This window comes from Mycteria americana, chromosome 6 (assembly GCF_035582795.1).
Source record: "Mycteria americana isolate JAX WOST 10 ecotype Jacksonville Zoo and Gardens chromosome 6, USCA_MyAme_1.0, whole genome shotgun sequence".
In the NCBI taxonomy this organism is placed as follows: domain Eukaryota; kingdom Metazoa; phylum Chordata; class Aves; order Ciconiiformes; family Ciconiidae; genus Mycteria; species Mycteria americana.
The window spans coordinates 14,512,594-14,530,964 of record NC_134370.1 but is presented as its reverse complement, the minus strand read 5'-3'; the positions used below and the strand labels follow the sequence as shown (position 1 = coordinate 14,530,964).

At 47.3% G+C, this 18,371-nt stretch overlaps 1 protein-coding gene across 1 annotated transcript in view; it reads right to left on the bottom strand.

Moving 5' to 3' along the window:
- The window catches only part of COL17A1 (collagen type XVII alpha 1 chain), a 37,398-nt gene that overhangs the window by 1,951 nt on the left and 17,076 nt on the right, over nt 1-18,371 (bottom strand). Inside the window, exons 23-53 of the mRNA XM_075504062.1 lie at nt 18,071-18,133; nt 17,393-17,428; nt 17,199-17,252; nt 16,776-16,811; nt 16,539-16,574; nt 16,060-16,122; nt 15,673-15,708; nt 15,224-15,295; nt 14,831-14,857; nt 14,092-14,127; nt 13,517-13,552; nt 13,188-13,268; nt 12,158-12,193; nt 11,385-11,465; nt 10,096-10,149; nt 9,935-9,976; nt 9,052-9,114; nt 8,833-8,892; nt 8,283-8,309; nt 8,149-8,190; nt 7,925-7,990; nt 7,509-7,556; nt 6,361-6,474; nt 5,948-6,085; nt 5,267-5,350; nt 4,126-4,254; nt 2,889-2,978; nt 2,230-2,343; nt 1,825-1,977; nt 598-1,014; nt 265-405 (exon numbers count right to left, since the gene is read on the bottom strand). Coding sequence (XP_075360177.1) covers nt 265-405; nt 598-1,014; nt 1,825-1,977; nt 2,230-2,343; nt 2,889-2,978; nt 4,126-4,254; nt 5,267-5,350; nt 5,948-6,085; nt 6,361-6,474; nt 7,509-7,556; nt 7,925-7,990; nt 8,149-8,190; nt 8,283-8,309; nt 8,833-8,892; nt 9,052-9,114; nt 9,935-9,976; nt 10,096-10,149; nt 11,385-11,465; nt 12,158-12,193; nt 13,188-13,268; nt 13,517-13,552; nt 14,092-14,127; nt 14,831-14,857; nt 15,224-15,295; nt 15,673-15,708; nt 16,060-16,122; nt 16,539-16,574; nt 16,776-16,811; nt 17,199-17,252; nt 17,393-17,428; nt 18,071-18,133 — 2,475 coding nt within the window. The remainder of the gene's footprint in view (nt 1-264; nt 406-597; nt 1,015-1,824; nt 1,978-2,229; nt 2,344-2,888; nt 2,979-4,125; nt 4,255-5,266; nt 5,351-5,947; nt 6,086-6,360; nt 6,475-7,508; nt 7,557-7,924; nt 7,991-8,148; nt 8,191-8,282; nt 8,310-8,832; nt 8,893-9,051; nt 9,115-9,934; nt 9,977-10,095; nt 10,150-11,384; nt 11,466-12,157; nt 12,194-13,187; nt 13,269-13,516; nt 13,553-14,091; nt 14,128-14,830; nt 14,858-15,223; nt 15,296-15,672; nt 15,709-16,059; nt 16,123-16,538; nt 16,575-16,775; nt 16,812-17,198; nt 17,253-17,392; nt 17,429-18,070; nt 18,134-18,371) is intronic.

The window sequence follows — 18,371 nt, the reverse complement described above, 5'->3', positions numbered from 1 at the left end:
GGGCCACAGGGGTTGCAAGCACAGTGGTTGCCAGGGTTTGGGATGAGTTTCCTACAAGTAGTGCGAAAACCTGATTTCCTTCCTAATGATGAGACTGTACCTCCTCAGCAAGGGAGGAAGGGGATGGAAAGACCATCTGCCTCCAGCTTTGTATCTTGACTGTATTTTTGCAGTATGCAAAGGTGAAAAGATCACTAGGTCTATGAGAGGTTGGAGAGCTCTCATATGCATGAGCCGGAAACACCAAGTCAATATGCCACTTACTTCTAAAGAAGTCCATGAGGTCCTCAGTGACATTGCCATAGGCTGCAAAAACCCTGCTGATGCCAGGGGGACCAGGAGGGCCTGGGGGACCTGCAGGTCCCTGTGCAGTGTAAGACATCAGGTCCTGGAGAATACCACGGCCTGAGGAATTAAAGATGTCATTTGAAAGGAGCTCTGGGAAAACTGCAGCTGGATGCTGAGGCAGGAAGGTGTAAGGGAGAGCTGTAGGCAGCAGGAAGGGTGAGGGAAGTGAACAGTGTGACACCAGGCACAGGGGGCTAGGAGCTGTGGGCTGGGACAGGGAGGGTCAGGACAAGCAGGCAATCCACTCACTCTGTAGGTTCTCTGACACGCGGAGTGCCAGCTCATTGTAATCCAGGGAACCAGCGAAGGAGCTGCTGTAGGATCTGCTTGAACCTGCTGATCTGTGTGATTCCTCTTCTGTCAGCAACGCATCGAAAGACCTGTCACTGCCCATGGAGGTATCATAAGAGCCATCGCTGCCCACTGAGGCACTGTAAGATGACATGCTGCTCATGGAGCTGCCATATGAGCTGCCTGTGCCCAGTGAGCCTCCATGGGATCCCTCAGCACCAAGGGATCCTCCATGCAACTGCTCGGAAGTCCGTAACCCTTGGTATGATGCAGACATAGACCCAGACACCAAGCCACTATCTCCTTTGGGTCCTGGTGGTCCTCGTGGCCCAGGGGGCCCAGGCGGCCCTGAGATGTAGCTTCGAACTTCATCACCTGCAAAATACAAGAGGGGGGACATCAGGGACACCAGGGTACCTGGGTCCCCCAGGCATGGCAGAGGTCCTGTGCTACCACCTGAATGAAGACTGGAGTGTGAAATTCTGTCCCGCCAATCATCGCAGTAACCCTCATCCAGTGCCATTTCTCAGGCAGCAGGCACATATGTCAACCTTGATCTCTACAGACGGCACCACACCCTCCTCCTTCCCATCTCTCCCACAGTTTTGCGTGCCCAATCTTGGAAACATGCCCAGCGAGTTTGCAGAAGGGTGCACTCTTCTCAGGCCAATTTCAGCACCTCTGCCAAAACGGCTGTTCTGTGACCAGTCTCCCACAAGTGAGGGGATCCCCATGTTTCTGAAAGGCTGCCCTGGATGACTTGCCAGCGTAAGAGCTCAGACCAATGCTGCTTCACAGCTGGCTCAGTGCTGCCCTCCAACCCCTACATCATCCACCGCTCTGTAGGCAGGTGTTTGTCAAAAAAAATGCTTTTCCCATGGCAAGACTCTGCAGGTGACCTTACTAGGGACCTGCTGATCAGTACAGGCCAAAGGTAACTGCCCAGCGCCTGTCCCTTTTGGCTCACAACATGGACTTTTGCCTTGCAGTCGGACTGAGAGGAGACAAGCCTATGGGGTGCAGTGTAATCCTGCGTAGACCTGGCTGTAGAGATAAGGTGTTGCTGCAGCCCCAATTCAGGGAAGGCTCCTACAGGACTGCCTCAGCTGTGGCAGAGCCACCAGCCTACACAAGGCAAAGCATGGCTTGGGGTGTGTGCAGGGAGGATGGATGGCGTCCCCTTACTCTTCAGGTACTGGATCAGCTCGCTCCTGAACTCGTCACTGTGGGTGATGTCAGCATAGGACAGGAGGCCAGTTCCTGAGAAGCCTGGTGGTCCTGGAGGGCCAGGAGGGCCAGGTGGACCCTGGACTCCAGAGAGGGAGGAGTATCCCACACCTTGAGAGAAAGGAAGAGTTGTTTTCTGACAGTGAGAGGACAAGGAAATCACACGTCTGGGGATCTTGAAAGTTTAAAGGCTCTAACCCCAACTTCCACCCCTTTCCAGCTGATGTCGATGAGATTTTTTTTAAAGTGACCTTGTTCTCAGTGGGCATTCACAGCCCCTGGTAAGTTAAATCTCAGTCTCAGTCCCCCCAGCACGTACAAACAGAATCTCCCCGCTGGCTGTGAGAAACACAAGTGCTTTACTTTGTAGGTAAGCAGAGATGTCCTCCAGAGAGGTGCCAGGTGATCCGGGGATCCCTGGAGGTCCTGGGGGCCCTGCAGGACCAGGGGGCCCGACAAGACCACTGAATTCAGAGTCTGTAAGACACAAAGGAAGAAAGAGAGTCACCCAAACCACCACAACCCTGATGAACCTTCCCTGACAATACAGGTAATGCTAGCTACAGCCAAGTATAAGGCGCTTTTTTCTCCCCAGCACCTTCTGGTGCAGCCTTCCTGGTGCACCTCACTTTCCTGTGTGTAGACGTCAGGAGATCCCAAAGGGAGTAGAAGTCTCTATTTTTTAAATATACTTTTTAAAAGTGGCATAAGAAATTCCTTTATGCTGCAGAGTTTGGAGAAGAAAAAGGGCTCCTCCATCCCCATCCCCAAGACAGCACCTTGCTGCTGCTGCTCTTCACAGGAGCACAGTGATCTGTCTGCAGCCCCTCGCAATCTGTGCAGGTCCTGGCAGAGCCCAGGATGCCTGCAGTGCTGCTAACTAAGGCAGAGGGACCATCAGAGTCTCATAGAGGGTTATTTGTGGTGATGGGCAAAAGGGGAAATTCTGTGACTAAGCCTGTAAAAAAAGATCCTGGGGGTGTGCAGGGACCTATGGCAGGGGAGTAAAGAAGTTGGCTTACTTCTCAGGTAGGCTGTCAGGTCACTGTAAGATACACCAGGTGTCCCCGGAGGCCCAGGTGGTCCAGGGAGCCCAATGCTCATCCCAGAACCTGCAAAATCAAACAGATCCAAGAGTAGCACATTATCAAAACAGGCTGCTACAGTGTGAGCAGACAGGCTGCAGGGCTTGTTCACAGGCAATGCAGGAGGGACTCCTGCAGGGTGGAGTGTTCCCATCAGCAGATTGTGCTGGGAAGCAGGGCTCAAGCCTTGTTCTGGACTGGAGTTAAAACTTGCCCCGTTAATCCCAATACAAGGGCACCTGCAGACAGGCAGGCATCAGGCCTCCGTTCTTGGCAAAAGCTCTGCACATCTCATGAACCCCTGACACAGGGGCAGCGGGGCACCCCAGGACATGTAGGTTAGCTGTGACCCACCAGCTGATGCCTGTGCTGCTCTTCCCCTGTCTGCCTATCTGTAAGCAGCTCTGGTGAAAAACTTTGCACCTTTGTGATTTGCTTTAATGAAATGTCATTGCTGATAAAGTGCAGCTGTCCTGCTTGAGCTGTTGGGGTGCTGCTGTTAAACAGCAGTTTCCTGCTTCCAGAGCCAAAGAGGAAATTCCCACCATCTTTGGAGCAGCCCATTAGTGAGATCTGGCCTCCAAGGGCAGTTCAGAGAGAGTAAGCACGGACCAGGCCTTGCTTTTAAGCAGATAGTTGCAGCTACCAGGATTAGGCATTTTAGAACTGCTGTTGGGGATGCTCCAGAGTCCTCTCTGTCTGACAGTTCTTAGATGCCATATCACCCCTTTACAGATGGGAAAATGAAGCAGAGAGGCAGAATTTGTTTCAACTAACTCTAAACTTCTAAGAGATTGTTGCCTGGGCTGCCTTGACACAAAATGGGCATAGATCAACTCTTCCACAGAGAGATATATCCTGGCCACAGAGCCAGTGAGAAAAGGGTTATAAAGGCACTTGAAGGTGTTGATGGGACTTCTAAGATGGCTAAGGTGAAATGATGTTCCTAAGCTCAGTTTTTAGCAAAGCAAGAACTCTTTACTAGAGTCTATGGATAGTATGGTAGCTACAGGGTATCTTTGTTTTCTTTCAAGTCTCTCACAATCCCCGTGAGGAGGTCTCGGTACATAGGGATTCACACAGTTGACACTGAAAGAGTTTTCACTGACAGCATGAGCTTTCTGCTCAGCTCCCAAAGGAACAGAGGGAAATGCACACTAATAAAGACCATTACTTGTCAAGTAGCTGATAAACCGTCTGGTCAGCTCATCATAATCCAGTGACAGAGACATGCCATCTCCCCCTGGTCCAGGAGGTCCTGGTGGGCCCCGAGGTCCAATTAGATACTGACGAATTTCTTCTCCTGGAAATGAAAAATGCATCTTTTAAGACTGTCCAGCTGCTGTGAAGATGCCAGGTGTGAGGGGTTCCCAGCCTGTGAGCTGAGCCCCCATCACTACAGAGACCATCAAAACCTATGGATGCAAAGCTACTTTCCTCCCTCGCCTCCTTTTCTGAGGGTGATCTGCCCTGTGTATGGTGTCACAAACATTTGTGACAGGGCTGGGAACGTCCTACAACCCAGGGTTTGAGGAGGATGAGAATTTGGATTGCCAAAGGGACCTCTTTGTGCTCTGTTTCTTCAGGACACCCTGGACAACATCTTGGGTCAAGGGAAAAGACCACGCTGAACTCTGTGGCATTTCAGCAGCCATTTGTCTGTTTGGAATGTGGAATCTGACTGACCCCCCACTGGATCACATAGGAGGAACGCAGTATTGGCCAGGATCATCAATATCTTCAGGCACAGCAAAATGACATCCTGGTGATTTATCTATCAGCCCACAAGTAACAGTGTGTGTCAAAAAGAATACAGAGCTGGGTATCCTCTTCACCTTAAGAACAAAGACATAGCAAGGCTTTGGAGTGGGCAAGAAGGAATGGGGAACCTTAAGAGAGTGAAAGAGCTGGAAAGAAAAGCTCCCAAGATTTAGTGGGAGATTGGAGGAAATTGTGGGGAATTCCCAAAAAGGAGGGACATAGGCAGAGGCCACCTAGAGAGCCAAGGAGGGAAAGGGAAGCAAGAGAGTGGGGAAACTGCAGAGTTACAACAGTGGGTATGAAAAGCAAATAGGTAAGAAAGTATAGCTTCTGGAAAGCACGCAAACTCTCCAGTACAAGACATAAATCTGTATCCAAAGGACTTGGAAGGAGCCATTGCAGGTCACTCAGCAGCACCTATGGCAGGCCTTTGCCCTCTGAAGCAGCTGCTTGTAACTCCGGTTGGAGGCAGAAGACTGGAAGGGAAGGACAGATCACCAGGCTGCTGGGATGCTTTACCCCCATCCCCCATGTTTCCCTTCAGGGTCACTTACTCTGCAGCATGTCCAGAAGTTCTTGGTACAAAACGGATGTAGTTGATACCGAACTGGCAAATGACTGATAGCGATCTGAAGAGCCTGTGGGAATGAAAAGGTTTTATGTGAGGCAGGGTTAAGAGGAGACAGAAGGTGAAGAGAGGTCAGGCAGGGACTAAGAAAAGCTGAATTAATCCAGTTTAACTGGTGGAATGGGCTTCCCGTGCCCCCAGCCATGAATCAGCTGCTGTCTCACACAGCCTTGTTGCTTCCACATCAGTGTGGTCTGTGCTCTTCTGACTGAGATTCCAGGCTGCTTCCAAAAGCTCTGGGAATTTCATCTACTTCAGAAGGGCCCCAAGCATACAAGACAGCCCCAGAATACCTGAGACTACATATACCAAATACAGCCACCTCTGTTTGGGTCCTGGGGACTTTACAAGGTCTAACAGCTATGTTTAATGTGAGACTTTTTAAACAGCAGCAACTGTTAGTTAATCTAACCATCAAAATGGGACAAAGCTCAGAGGCTACCTGAGCTGTGTGGAGTCCTGGTCCAAGACTGCAGAAGATGAATAACTGGGTTGGGGTGCTGCTATTTAAAGATTGTTGTTTCTCCTCTGGTTCTCACCTGCTAGGTGTTGCACAAGCTCAGCCAAGAGCGTGACTCAGTACAGAACTTACCAACAAGGTGCTTACTTGTCATATAGTTCATAACACGGGTAGCCAGCTCCGCGTAATCCAAGTTCATCCCATCCGCAGTGGTGATGACTCCAGGTGGGCCTGGAGGGCCTGGTGGGCCTTGGGCACCAGCCAAATAATGCCTTACGTTGTCACCTAGGTAGGAAGCCCAAGATATGCCCACATCACTAGAGGGAAGACAATGGCCATATGCACAATTACTGGACCCTCTTCCTCTGTCAAAAAGCAGGCTGATAGAAGGACAGTTCTGCAGAGGCCACAGTGGGCAACCGCACTTCATAGCATTCAACAAAAATAAGGCCAGAGCAGTAGGGCTGCTGCTTCTAAAGGGAGAGTGACAAGGGGCTAAGGGAGCAAAAGAGAGATAGGCATGCATCTGCTGACCCATGGCAAAGTCTCATTATACTCACTTTTCAGGTAGTCAGTGACATACTGCTGAATCTCTTGAGATGAACTTCCACCTGGGCCAGGAGGACCGGGTGGCCCAGGAGGTCCTGGGGGTCCCTGAATTTGTCTAGATCCACCTACAAAAAGCATTGTAAGGAGAAGGAATGTTTTTGGCCTGGTTGCATCAGACCAAGCAATGCTAAAGTGTGCTTGCATTGAGTCTTTCTGACAGGTCTGGAAAGAGCTTTGGGAATGGACTATGGAGGGGCTCCCCCTTTATCTCTAAACACAGTCTGAGCATGGGTAATTAGTCAGTATAACGCCTTCAATTAATTCAGCATCTTATAATTCAGCCTACACAGCTCTGCAGGTCTGAGTCCAAAGACCTTCCTGGCTTTGTACGGACAGACCTGGTCAGTTTGTGCACCAGAGTGCAATGCTGTGCAGAAATATAGACAGAGATCCATAAAGCACTCAAGCTCATTAGGCTAACCTCACTGCCCTGCTGCTCCCAATCCCAGCCAGCCTGGGCAGCACCAGGTGAAGAACCTCCTCACTGGTCTCCACTGCAAGATACAGGTGGGCCCTGTGTGACTCCTGTCACCTCACACTCTTTAAGGTGTTTGTCTTCCCAGCACCCTGAGGTAGTATTCCTAGGGCACAATGTGGAGAAGCAGAGGGCTTGTTCACATGGAGGGACACTTAAGTTAATCCATATATGCACTTTTTGTGAAACTGCATTAATATCCTGCAAACAGAGATGCTCTTATTCAGAATGAAAACAGCTTAATTCACATGAATCCACCTGAGGGTAAGTAAAACTGAACAAAGGGCACTTTTGTTCTGATCAGAAGTATTTCCGCAAGAGGGTTCAATGCAGCTTCCCTAATCCCTTGTGGAACATGGTTAGCCAACCTGGAATCCCTTTCTTTCATGTCCCATGAGTACAAACTCTGGCTTAAAGGATTCCCAGTAAGCTGGAAGTAGAAAACTTGCAATTCTTAAATTGTCTAATTTAAGGCAGGCTGTAAAAAAAGAGGTTTTGAACACAAATCCCATCAGCGTTAGGTTGGCACCCACACTTGTAAAACCCAAAGGAGCTTTTCAAAGTCTCCACCAGGATGTCAGCATTTCTTGATGATATCAGAGCAATGATGGTCTGCCCTCTTACCTCGAGATGCTCCTGGGATGCCAGGAGCGCCTGGGACACCTGCATCACCTGGAAACCAAAGTGAGGGAGATTGATAATTGTAATGGGTGTCACTGCATGTTGCATACTTGGTCACGTAAAACAGTTGAGCTACATGTTGTCAGAGAAGCAACTACGCAGCCCTTGTAATGACTATCTTGAATTAGCAAGGGGAAGAGCAGAAGGAAGAGGCTGCAGCAGCTTTTCTGAGCCTTCTGTGATCTGCCCAGGTGCCTTGTGCTCAGAGCAATTTTATTGCCATGGTCCTGCTCTGCCTGAAAAGGCAGGGGTGGGCACAGCTGTAGTTCTCAAAGGACCAGGTTGCTCCATTCTTTAGTCTCAACCACTCTTGGCTGTGAGGCCACCAGCAAAGAAAGAGAGAAGATTTTTAACTTCACCTTTGGGTCCAGGTGGGCCTGGTGGGCCTGGAACTCCTGGAGGTCCCTGCATGGTGACTCTGTCACCTGTCAGTTGCAGAAGGAGAGTCAGAGATTCACAGGAATAAAGTGTGTGGGCAAAATCCTGGCTCCACTAAAACTAAGCTAGAATCAACAGAGCAGGATTTTGCCCCCTGGTTTCAGCCTAGGGACAATGAATTCAAAGGAGGAAAGGGGGCACTGACCATGAGATGAGAACGCTGAAAGGCCAGGCTCACCCGGTTCTCCTGCATGGGACACAGAAATGGAGGAGCAGTCATATACACAGGCAAGCTACACTGCACCCCACCCCACTGATGTCTCATGGAAGCCTCCTTACCGGTGAATCCTCGTGGACCTTGTTCGCCTGTGAACAGCGGAGCAGAGGAAAAGCGTTAGTATTTGCTTTGTTCTGATCTGCAACATCGCAGCCCACACTGCAGAATATTATCATGGCCTTCAATTTTCAGGGCAGAAATGGGTAAAGGGAGTAGGTCCCATCTTCTCCTGCCAGCTGAGAGCTGAGCTACACTTCACAGGGCCACCTCCTTGCACTGACTTAGCCAAGTCCACACTGCATTTTGCAAAAAGATTGTTCCCCTTCAATGGCAAATCTGAAGCTCTGAATGCCCCTGAATCTAATTGGCTTGTGAAGTTGGGATCTCAATACAGCCATTGCCTTGACACCAGTATTGGAGGCTAATAAATTTCTCCAAAGACTGACATGTTTTATGGCAGCAGACAGGAGTCCTATTTAGTTACCACTGTGCTAGCTTTCTTACAGCCACAGAATGGCAGGACACTTTCTGCTTCCAAGCCCTTCCTTCCTTCTTTTCAGTGAGGTGCTGAGATCCATCTAGTATCTTGGTGAGGCAGCAGGATATACCCACCTCGGTCTCCCTTCGGGCCTGGTGGGCCTGGTGGACCTGGTGGTCCTGTGAAGAACGTTTCTGTAATTAAAACAAAAAGGTTTTTTCATGACATCCAACAGAACATGACACAAGTTTTCTCTGGCTCCACCTGGTCCTAGCCAAGGATGTGCTCTCTGGAACCCCAACAGTCAGGACATTCCCAGGGCACAGGAGAGGGAATGAGTGGGAAGAACCTACCTGACGTGGACATGGAAGATCCTGGTCTCCCTGGTGGACCTGGAGGTCCTGGCAATCCTTCTCCTAGGCAAAAGGGACACAAACAGGCTTCAGGTAGGATGAACCTCAGCAATGTAAGTAAATGCATATCAGAGCTGCTACATCTCCAGCCATGGCCATAGCTCAAATATTTCCAAGTGTAGGCTGGTATCATTGTTTTCTCCACACACATCTATCCCTGTTAGTCATTTTTCATTATCATTTGCCACCACAGCAGATGTAGGACAGAGAAACTCCTTTCTCTGTGGTACAGAGTGCCTACCCCAGCTGGCCTTCACTACATTGAGAGGGAAGGTTCATTTCATCACACACCTGACCTTCTCCTCTTTGCTACTGAGCAGAGAGCAAGGAATTGGGTTATGCTCCTGTCTTGTGTCCTCCTGCACCTCCCCTCTTCTGGCTGTGAAAGGGAAATCTGTGCTACAGGAAGTGGAGTGGGGATATATTCCTTATGATAAGAACCAATCCCTCTGTCCCCAGCTGGAAGTTAAGGCTGGACAAGTAAGAAGGAAAGACAGAAGTGATTGCAGTTACTTCCTTTGGGGACTTGACAATGTTGAGTGTCTTCCCAAAAAAGTATGGCTTTTATGAATTACTGCTCTGGCTAGCAAACCTCTGCCAAAGCAAATCTCCTCTCTCAGGCAGCGTCTTACTGCTGTGAAACTATATTGCAGTGAAATTGTGTTAGTAGGAACACACTATGTGAAATTCTGCTTCCAGTAAAGTCAGCTCTGCTAACTTCCACCAGATCCAAGATTGTATCTGGGCTATCACAAGGCACAGGATAGAGGCACTGCAAAAACCTCACACTTTCCAGGTTTGTTTCAGAGAATCAAGCTCTTACCTGGGGGGCCACGAGGTCCAGGGGGTCCCTGCACAGATTCACCTGATGAAGAAAGAAACGGGTATTGTAGAATATTTAGTCAGCAAACTGCATGGCCCAGAAACATGCCATGTGTGTTTGTGTCCCCCTGCTTACACACTGAGCTCTGCTATATTACGTACCTGGTGGTCCAGGGGGACCTGGTGGTCCTGCTCGCCCTTGTAAATCTGCCAGCACTGTGCAAATGAAACACACACAAAAAAGGGAAAAGTGTTGCTATGGAGCTACTGCTGCTATGGAAACACTGTCGTTACATTGCTGTTAGAAGCTCTTACAGTCAAAGGTGGACTAAGGTAGGACCTGGGTGACCTAAGCCAAAGTTGAGGCAGAGAGGGGAGAAGAGAGATGTGTTTGGTTGCCAGCACGCAGGTTAGGACATGAAGCAAAATACAGTGCTGAGCAGGCTGGCAGCATATTGGAAACAGGGAGGAGATCTCTCTGGAGAGTAACGGTTGCTGAGGGAAAAAGCAAAGGAGTCAAAGGCTAGAGAAGGAGGGAAAGAACTTCCAAGGAGAGGAAAGATTCTTTCAACAAGGAGCAAGTTTTGGGAGGAGAACACGACGCAGCCATTATTTAACAAGTATCTGCACTGTGTTATCTTGATTGGAGATGTATCCTCACCTCCAAGCTGAGGCACAAACTCAAAGTTCAGTGATGCTGAGATCCAAGACTCCTGAATGGGGGATGGGACAGTACTGAAGCATGGTCTGGATCTACATGACCCCCATTCAGATGGTGATCAGGCAAGGATCGTTTATGATTTTATGCCCTCCTCTGCCTTGCCTCTCCTGCACACTTGCAAAGGTCCCAGATCCTAGGAATACTGACTGTAAGTGCACCACACATCTAGTATTGCACAGAGCAAGCAGACACTTTTCTCGGGATGCTGCTAAACCATTCTGTTCTGCTCCACTTATTTTCATGTTAAAATAGCATTTGCTCCCCTGTGAATTTGCTCTCTAATTCACAGAGAGATTTTGATGTCTGTTGCTTAGATTAATGTGCCTTTTCAAACTGGTTCTCCTCTCACGCATGGTTCTGTGTTCATATTACATAAGGGAACTGCCCTGCGTGAACACAGTGGCTAAAAGGCCAGGCTGAAACCTCACAGCTCCGTGACCATCTCTGCTGTCGGGGACTGTTCACCAGTCACCATTCCTTAGCTTTCCTCTCTGTGACATGGGCCTGGTGCCATCTACCTCCTTTTGAAAGCATTTGGGATGCACAGATGAGAAGGAGGGCAGAAGAAGGAGATGGTATTGCTGTCCCACCACCAAAAATAGACACACACACACTTGCCCTATGTCACATTGCAAGGAAAGAGGTAGAGGCAACTCCTGTTAGGTGTGAGCAGGCCTTGAGGCCTCTCGCACCTCTCCAAGCAAAGGAGTGGAAAGGCAGGCCCACTTACTTTGAGATGTTAATGATGAGACTTCTGTTTTGATAGTTTCTATCACAGCTTCACCTGGGGATCCCTTCTCGCCCCGTGGACCTTTTTCAGGAAAAAAAAAACAACAGAAAGTGAATTATTTAACTGAGAGAGGGTGACATTTTGTACCCACTTCTCACCTCCTCAACAACAGGTTCAGACTTTGCTTATGTGAACTAGGAGCATGAACTCAGTCTCTGGCTCGGAGGGACACTGTATTCAAATGTGGAAATTACTACACAATTTGCCCTAACAGGATCATAGAAAACCAGATAAGAAAGGTTCTTAGGAGTCAGCTCTGTTCAGGCCCTTCCAAACAGATGTCTGTCCAATTGGCAGTGGTTTCACAGTGACATTATTTCCAATTTGGCTGTAGTTTGTTCTCCCACCTTTCAAAATGGTGGGAGGTGTCCAGCTGGGCTATAGCCCCTGCCACAGAAAGGCAACGTCACTTGAGAAGTGCCTTAGAAATACCAGCCTCCGGAAAAAATAACGTAAGAAAAAAAGACATTTGCAGCATCCACATCACACTGGCTCTTCCTACCCCTCTTCTTCCCCGGGAAAGAAAAAAAGAATAGAAATTCTTTACAAGATTAATTAAGCTAAATAATGCAGCAAAATGAACTGAAAGGAAGAAGTCTGCAAACAAAAGGGAAAAGAGATTGTGCCAAGGGCTGAGAGAATTAGAAACAAAGGAAAAACTAATGAATTCAGTTCTCTTAAGAAGCAGAATCAAAGCTGATGGAGAACAGTACCTTGTTGTCCAGGGAGACCAGCTGGTCCAACAGGACCTGGTTTCAAAGGAAAAAAACAGATTGCATTAGATTTTCCTGGTTGTATTTTACAGTAGCAGGAAAGAATCAATAGGTCTTTTATAAGAACTGAGACTATCAAATAATGTATTTGCCTGCACAAGTAAATGAAATTGCTATGGGGTATGAATTCATCAATGTCCCATGTATTACCTGAAGCTCCAAAGAGGCTTATTTTCCATCATGTAGCAATTAAAGTGCTTGGTGCCTCTTAGACTGGGGAAATAACTAGAATGTCACTGACCACAATAGAAATGCAACAGGCCTAACCCTCCTCTTGCATTCCCTGCTGCAAATTGAGGCTAGCTTTACCAAACCAGCTCCAGGATTAGCTCCAGCTATACAGCTGGGAGAGGCAGAGAAGTGCCATGAGAACCAGGGCTCAGGAACTCTGCTGCCTGACACCAGGGTGCTGGAGGGCGGTGTCTGACCTGGGACAGAGGAGTCTGAGGACCAAGCTCATGCATAGCCAGAGTCAGTGTGTGTGTGTGTTTGTGTGAAAGATTTGTAGATGCTCATGTGGGATTTGAAAGCTAAGACTGGAAAACAAGCACTTCCTGATTTCAGTAACAGTGCCAGGAGAGGGATTAGACACAAGCCTGCTTTCCTGAGAGGCAAAAGAACTTGATTCTACTCGCTCAATTTGATCTATCACTACTTTGTACTCATCAGATCAAAGGACAACAACAGCGTTCCCAGTTTCTTCATCTTCTCAGCCCTCCCTTCTGTCCTGCCCCGCTGTGATCGTATCCCATTTCTCCCTTGAGGCTGCTGCCTCCCTAACTCAGCCTGAGATCTTGGTCTTTCTGCATGGAAGGGTGAGGACCATGAGTATCTAGACTGCCTGAGCAATCTTGCCTCCCAGACAGGGCAGCCTGGCAGAGACAATATACATCACACATTAAATTAAGAACTGGATGCACAGCAATGCAAGCTGCCTGCAAAAACCACAGCAGAGGAGCAGCTTCCTCACCTGGAACACCTGGGGGACCAGTGGGGCCAGCTGGGCCTGGGGGACCTGGTGGGCCTGGCAGAGCAATAGTTGACGAACCCTCTGAAACACAAAGACATACACTTGCACACATACACATATATACACACACATCCAGCGAACGTGTAACAAATCTATCCTTAAGGAATACATACGCCTACAGCATATGTATTCTCCCAACACAGGGAGTCCCAGTACAGGTCTGACACACAGTTGAGATGAATTTAGGAGGCATAACAAAAAACCTCCAAAAAACCTCCAAGAAAATCCCCCAAAAGCAGAAGTGTTTGAACTCTCACAGCACTACATACCAGCACTTATAACTTTTCCTGGAGCTCCAGGTTCTCCTATGAAAAGAAAAAGACAAAAGATGAACTGCTTTTCTGGGGAAGATTCGTCACTAGCTCAATGACATTGTCTTATTAAACATGGGATTTCTGTTCTCTTTGCCCTTGATCTCTTGTCTGAGAATTCATAGCACTAGAAGGTCATGGAGGAAGCAACACAGCTCAGCTAATCCAGAGATATCCTCTGATCAGCTTTCCAAGCACTACATCTGTCAGAATAGGCAATAGGCCTTGATTTATCCGAGGCAGGCACACAGCTTCCATTGCAGTCACCAGGCACTATACTCATATGCTCAGGGCAGAACCAGGTTTGCTAAGGTTTTCTCAGGGGAGAACTGTCATGCTGAGTGCCTCAGCAGGTGCCCTGCCTTTTCTGTATGCTCAAGGAGGCTTTGGCTACCATCTGCTTCTCAAGCCTTCCCTTCCTAAAGCCACTAGATGCCACTGTTGATTCAGGGACTGGTCAGCAGAGCAGCTAATCCTCCCTAAAATGAACTGCTTAGAGAGAAAGTGGGTATTAGGGAAGAAGCAAAACTCACCTTTAGCCCCTGGTCGGCCTGGGTTGCCTGGAAGTCCTGATATGAGGTAGATGAACAATTTAAAATGGTTAGTGCAAATATTGTTTGTTCTATTTTTTTCAGGTACCCCAGTTGAGTTTCATTTGTGGGTTTATAGAAGGAACTCCCCTACTCAAGACCCTGGCTTTCAGCATTTATAAGCAGGTCCCTGACAGCAAGTGGAGGAATTAACAGTGGACTGTAGACTGAGCTGATAGTGTCCCTGGGCACAAGTAAGGGCTTCTCTTCTCCCACTGCTCCCTGGATGATGGCACTGCTCCCTAGATTTCTTCCTGTAGTTTCTTCCAGATATTGCTCCCTTTCCTGAGGCTCCTGGATAAATTCCCTGGTGACCTGCCCCACAAACCACCTCTGCTTGCAGACATCACATCCTCTGTTTACACCTCTATTGCTACATACTCTCCCCTCTGTTTCTGCTGCTGATTAGAAGGACTTTTCAGTGATGCACAGGGAACTGAAACATGTTATTTGTTGCACACTATGTTTTGGGGAGAGGCAAATTTTCAAACACTCCAAGGCCCTGCATTCCTCAAAAATTACACACCAACCACAAAAACTGTCTCAAAAGCCATGGGAGATGCAGAAACGTTGGGATATCACTTTGGAAGCTCCAAGCAGCACAGAGGGAAAATTACAAGGGGTTTTTGAGCCCATATCAAAGTGTGTCATTGATAAATTGGAACATGGTGGAAAAACCTACCTGGCGGTCCTTGGGGTCCTGTGAGACCTGGAAGAAAAAGGCAAAAATTCTAAGATGTCTAAACAAATTTCAGGTGGGGAAAGGATAGACAGGGAGAAAAAGATTACATTTACTTAAAATTATAGCACACAGCCCACAAGTCGTGTAAATTGGCCTAGCACCTGGTATGTAAACTGAATGCTGGCTTATAGCAGCTGATGTTCTTGTTTGCAGTGTATGCAATCCTGAGATCACAAAGGGTCTAGATTGCCTGTGTGTTTTCCTTTCATCACCATCTTACAGTTCAGATATCCTCTGCCAGCCTTAACTTCAAATTAAGACTGGAAATTGTTGACAAAGACATTTGTGTTCCCAACTGAGCAAAAAGTATTTTTGGTCTCTGTATGCTTTTACCTGGCTGTCCTGCATCTCCAGAGGGTCCTGGAGGGCCTCGGGCTCCTGGCATTCCCATAAGACCTGGTTCACCTAGAGATATAATCACCGTTAACAAGCCAGAAGTCACTGACTTACAATCTACCAATCCATTCAAGCTTGGCCACCAGCTGTCCTGCAGCACTTTCTACCTATTGTATCCTCATAGCCAACTGGCCAGTTCCAGCATCAGTCTCTGGGAGGTGAACATCAATGACAGAAGAGTTCTGTAGTGAGAAGAAGTCTGTCACGAGTTTACAGCCAGCTCCATTATGCGTCTCAGTTCCATGCTTACATGGTTGACTCTACAGTTCTGAGACAGGAAGATCTCAGAACATGAATCTGCTGCCATCTTCTCCCACCCCTTTTACAAATCAACCTCCTGCCACATCAGAAAGTACCTGCACTTCTACCTCAAAGGAATCCTTTACCTTTTTCACCTGGCTGTCCATCACGGCCAGCTTGTCCTGTCCAAAGAAAAGAGATTGTCAGGGACCGCTGAAATAGTACCACAGTTGCCCTGTTCTACTAAGCGGAGCACAGCCCTAAACACAAGGGAGTGGCTTTTCATCATACTGTATCTGAAAGAAACCTTGGCTGCAGTTACTGAAGATCCAGAAAAAGTTCACTTGAAACTTAACTGTAGGACATCTTTTCTGAGTATACAGACTAATCTTAGCTATCTAAAGAAAAGACCTAGGATCACAACCAGTATGATTCCACTCCCATGTTGTTTCCTTGTCTGTGCTCATAGAAACACACTCTGGGTGGAAATGGCATTGCCCCACATATAAATACAGCTGTCTTCTGTTACTCACCTACAGGTCCTTTAGCCCCTGGCTCTCCTGGAGGACCAGGCATTCCTCTTAAGCCTTGTTCACCTGTAGTGAAACGGTATGAAAATGAATAAAACAAATCTTGGTGAAGACACAGCTTACGACTGCCAGCAATATTTGGTGCTTTGCAATTGAAAAACAGCATTGACAGGATGTTCAGGCCTCATGATTTGTGACTGTCTCTAGGCATTAGAAAAGCTCAAGTGAAGTGAATACAGGGCACGTGAGGGAGAATTTCGCTAAAGCTAAATACAAAGATTGCTACCAAGATTACTGGAATCAAGAATGGGATCTATTTGTTTAAAACTTGGGTGCAAAAATAAAACTCCTATAACCAATAACATCATTATACTTTTTCAGAAAGCTAACTGGGATTGGCTGGGCTATACTGTTATTTGAAAACCCAAATAATACACATGTATATTAGATAGGCTGTTACTCCAGGAAAACAATCCACTGACCTGTCATTCCACGAGAACCCTTCTCACCCTGATCACCTGTAGTACAAAAAAAGGGAAGGATTCTGTGAGATTGTTTCATTGTAAAATGTTTCCATCAGAGAAAATAAAGTCTGCTTTCTGACAAGAGCACAGAAGAAAAAAGCCAAAGAAGGATAGGGTTGATACCCATGGACAGTATCCATATCTAAAAGAATCTAAAGAAAATACCCACAAAAAATATTTAATTGATCAACATACCTTTGGGTCCAGGGGCTCCAGTGGCTCCTTTCTCACCTGAAAGATATATGGATGATTGAAAAATAGTAATAACAAGTCAGGAGGGAAAGGAATTTCATGCATCAAGAAAAATCACAGGGGAAATACAGGTACTCTGATATCAGACAAACTCAAACTGGAAATTCCTTTCCTTCAATACAGCTCCATCCACCCAACCATGTTTCCTCACCTAGACTGCTCTATTACCTCTGTGTCTCTTGTATTTCTCAATACTTGCTTGCAATCACTAAGTCTAGTTCCTCCTCCCCTTTCCTCAGTCTTATGCTTTTCTTTGCCCCTAGCATCAGAATGCTACATGCTCAGACCAAGTCTGCTACTCATAGCAGTGCTAGAAAATCAAATCAGCTAGTGCTTCTGTAATTGCCAAGGGGAAGAGAAGCTTACCTTTAGCACCTGGGAGACCTGCTTCTCCTCTAAATCCTTGTAGGCCAGGAGGACCTGCAGAAAAATGAGATGGGGCGTTTAATCCACCCCACTCAACATTATGCATCACTGAAGAAGAAAAACTATGAGAAGCTTTCACTCTGTTTTTGTTTTGTCTAGTCTCTAGACCCATAGCAAAGGAATGCAGCACTCACCTGGAGGACCTTGTGGGCCTGGAGAACCCATCGGACCTGTGAATAAGGAACGTGGATTTTCTTTCAGTAACACCACAGTTAGAAAATGAACAAATCTCTTTTGGTTTGCCCAACAGCATCCACAACCCATCTGTTTAGCAGATCGGAATTCCTCCAGCCACTAGAAGAATTTGCATCACTAGCATCCTCAAAACCAGGACAACAAATCTACACAATTTAGTTCTTGTGACATAGATGAAGTGGTTTTCCCTTAAGTAAGGTAAAGAGACTCAAGCCTTCCATCTTGGCTGAGACGCTGGGATCTGTGCTTCAGGTGGGACCCATTTTTTATCCCAGTTACATGGATTTGTAGAGCTGTAACTCTGTTAGAAGCCTGTTAGAGATATCGAGTTTACCTTATTATTTCTGAAAGCAGAGGAAAAAACACCTGGAAACATCACACATCTTAAAGATTGGTGTTTTGAGAAACCTCCCTGCCAATCCCCACTCTCACTAAAAATCTCCAAGAATTTATTGCTCTAAAGGTTATGTGTACCCACCAAAGTAAATTTTATCTAAAAGGAGGACCATTAGTTGACTTTTCTGATTACTGCAGTGCAACACAAGTGGAACAGGAAGGTTGGAGTGCTCATTTACTCCTAACCAGTCTGCGAGGCTCTCTCTGTCCATCTTATTTACCTTTAAGGCCAGCAGAACCTGGGGGACCAGGTGGCCCTGGAGGACCTGGCTCACCAACACCACCTGCAGAATAAGATCATGAATAGATACTGTAGAATACATTTGTGATCCCATTTTTCCATTATCCCATCTCCTGTTATTCTTTCTCTGGCAAGTGTCATGAATAATCTGCTGGTCAGTTCAAAACACCCAAATAAGCACGCATTGTCCAAGAAAAAAATCCCGTCTCACTGGGCTTTAGGATGAGCAAGACAAATCCCCCAGCTTTGGTGACTTGGATAACAGGGAAGAAGATGACCTT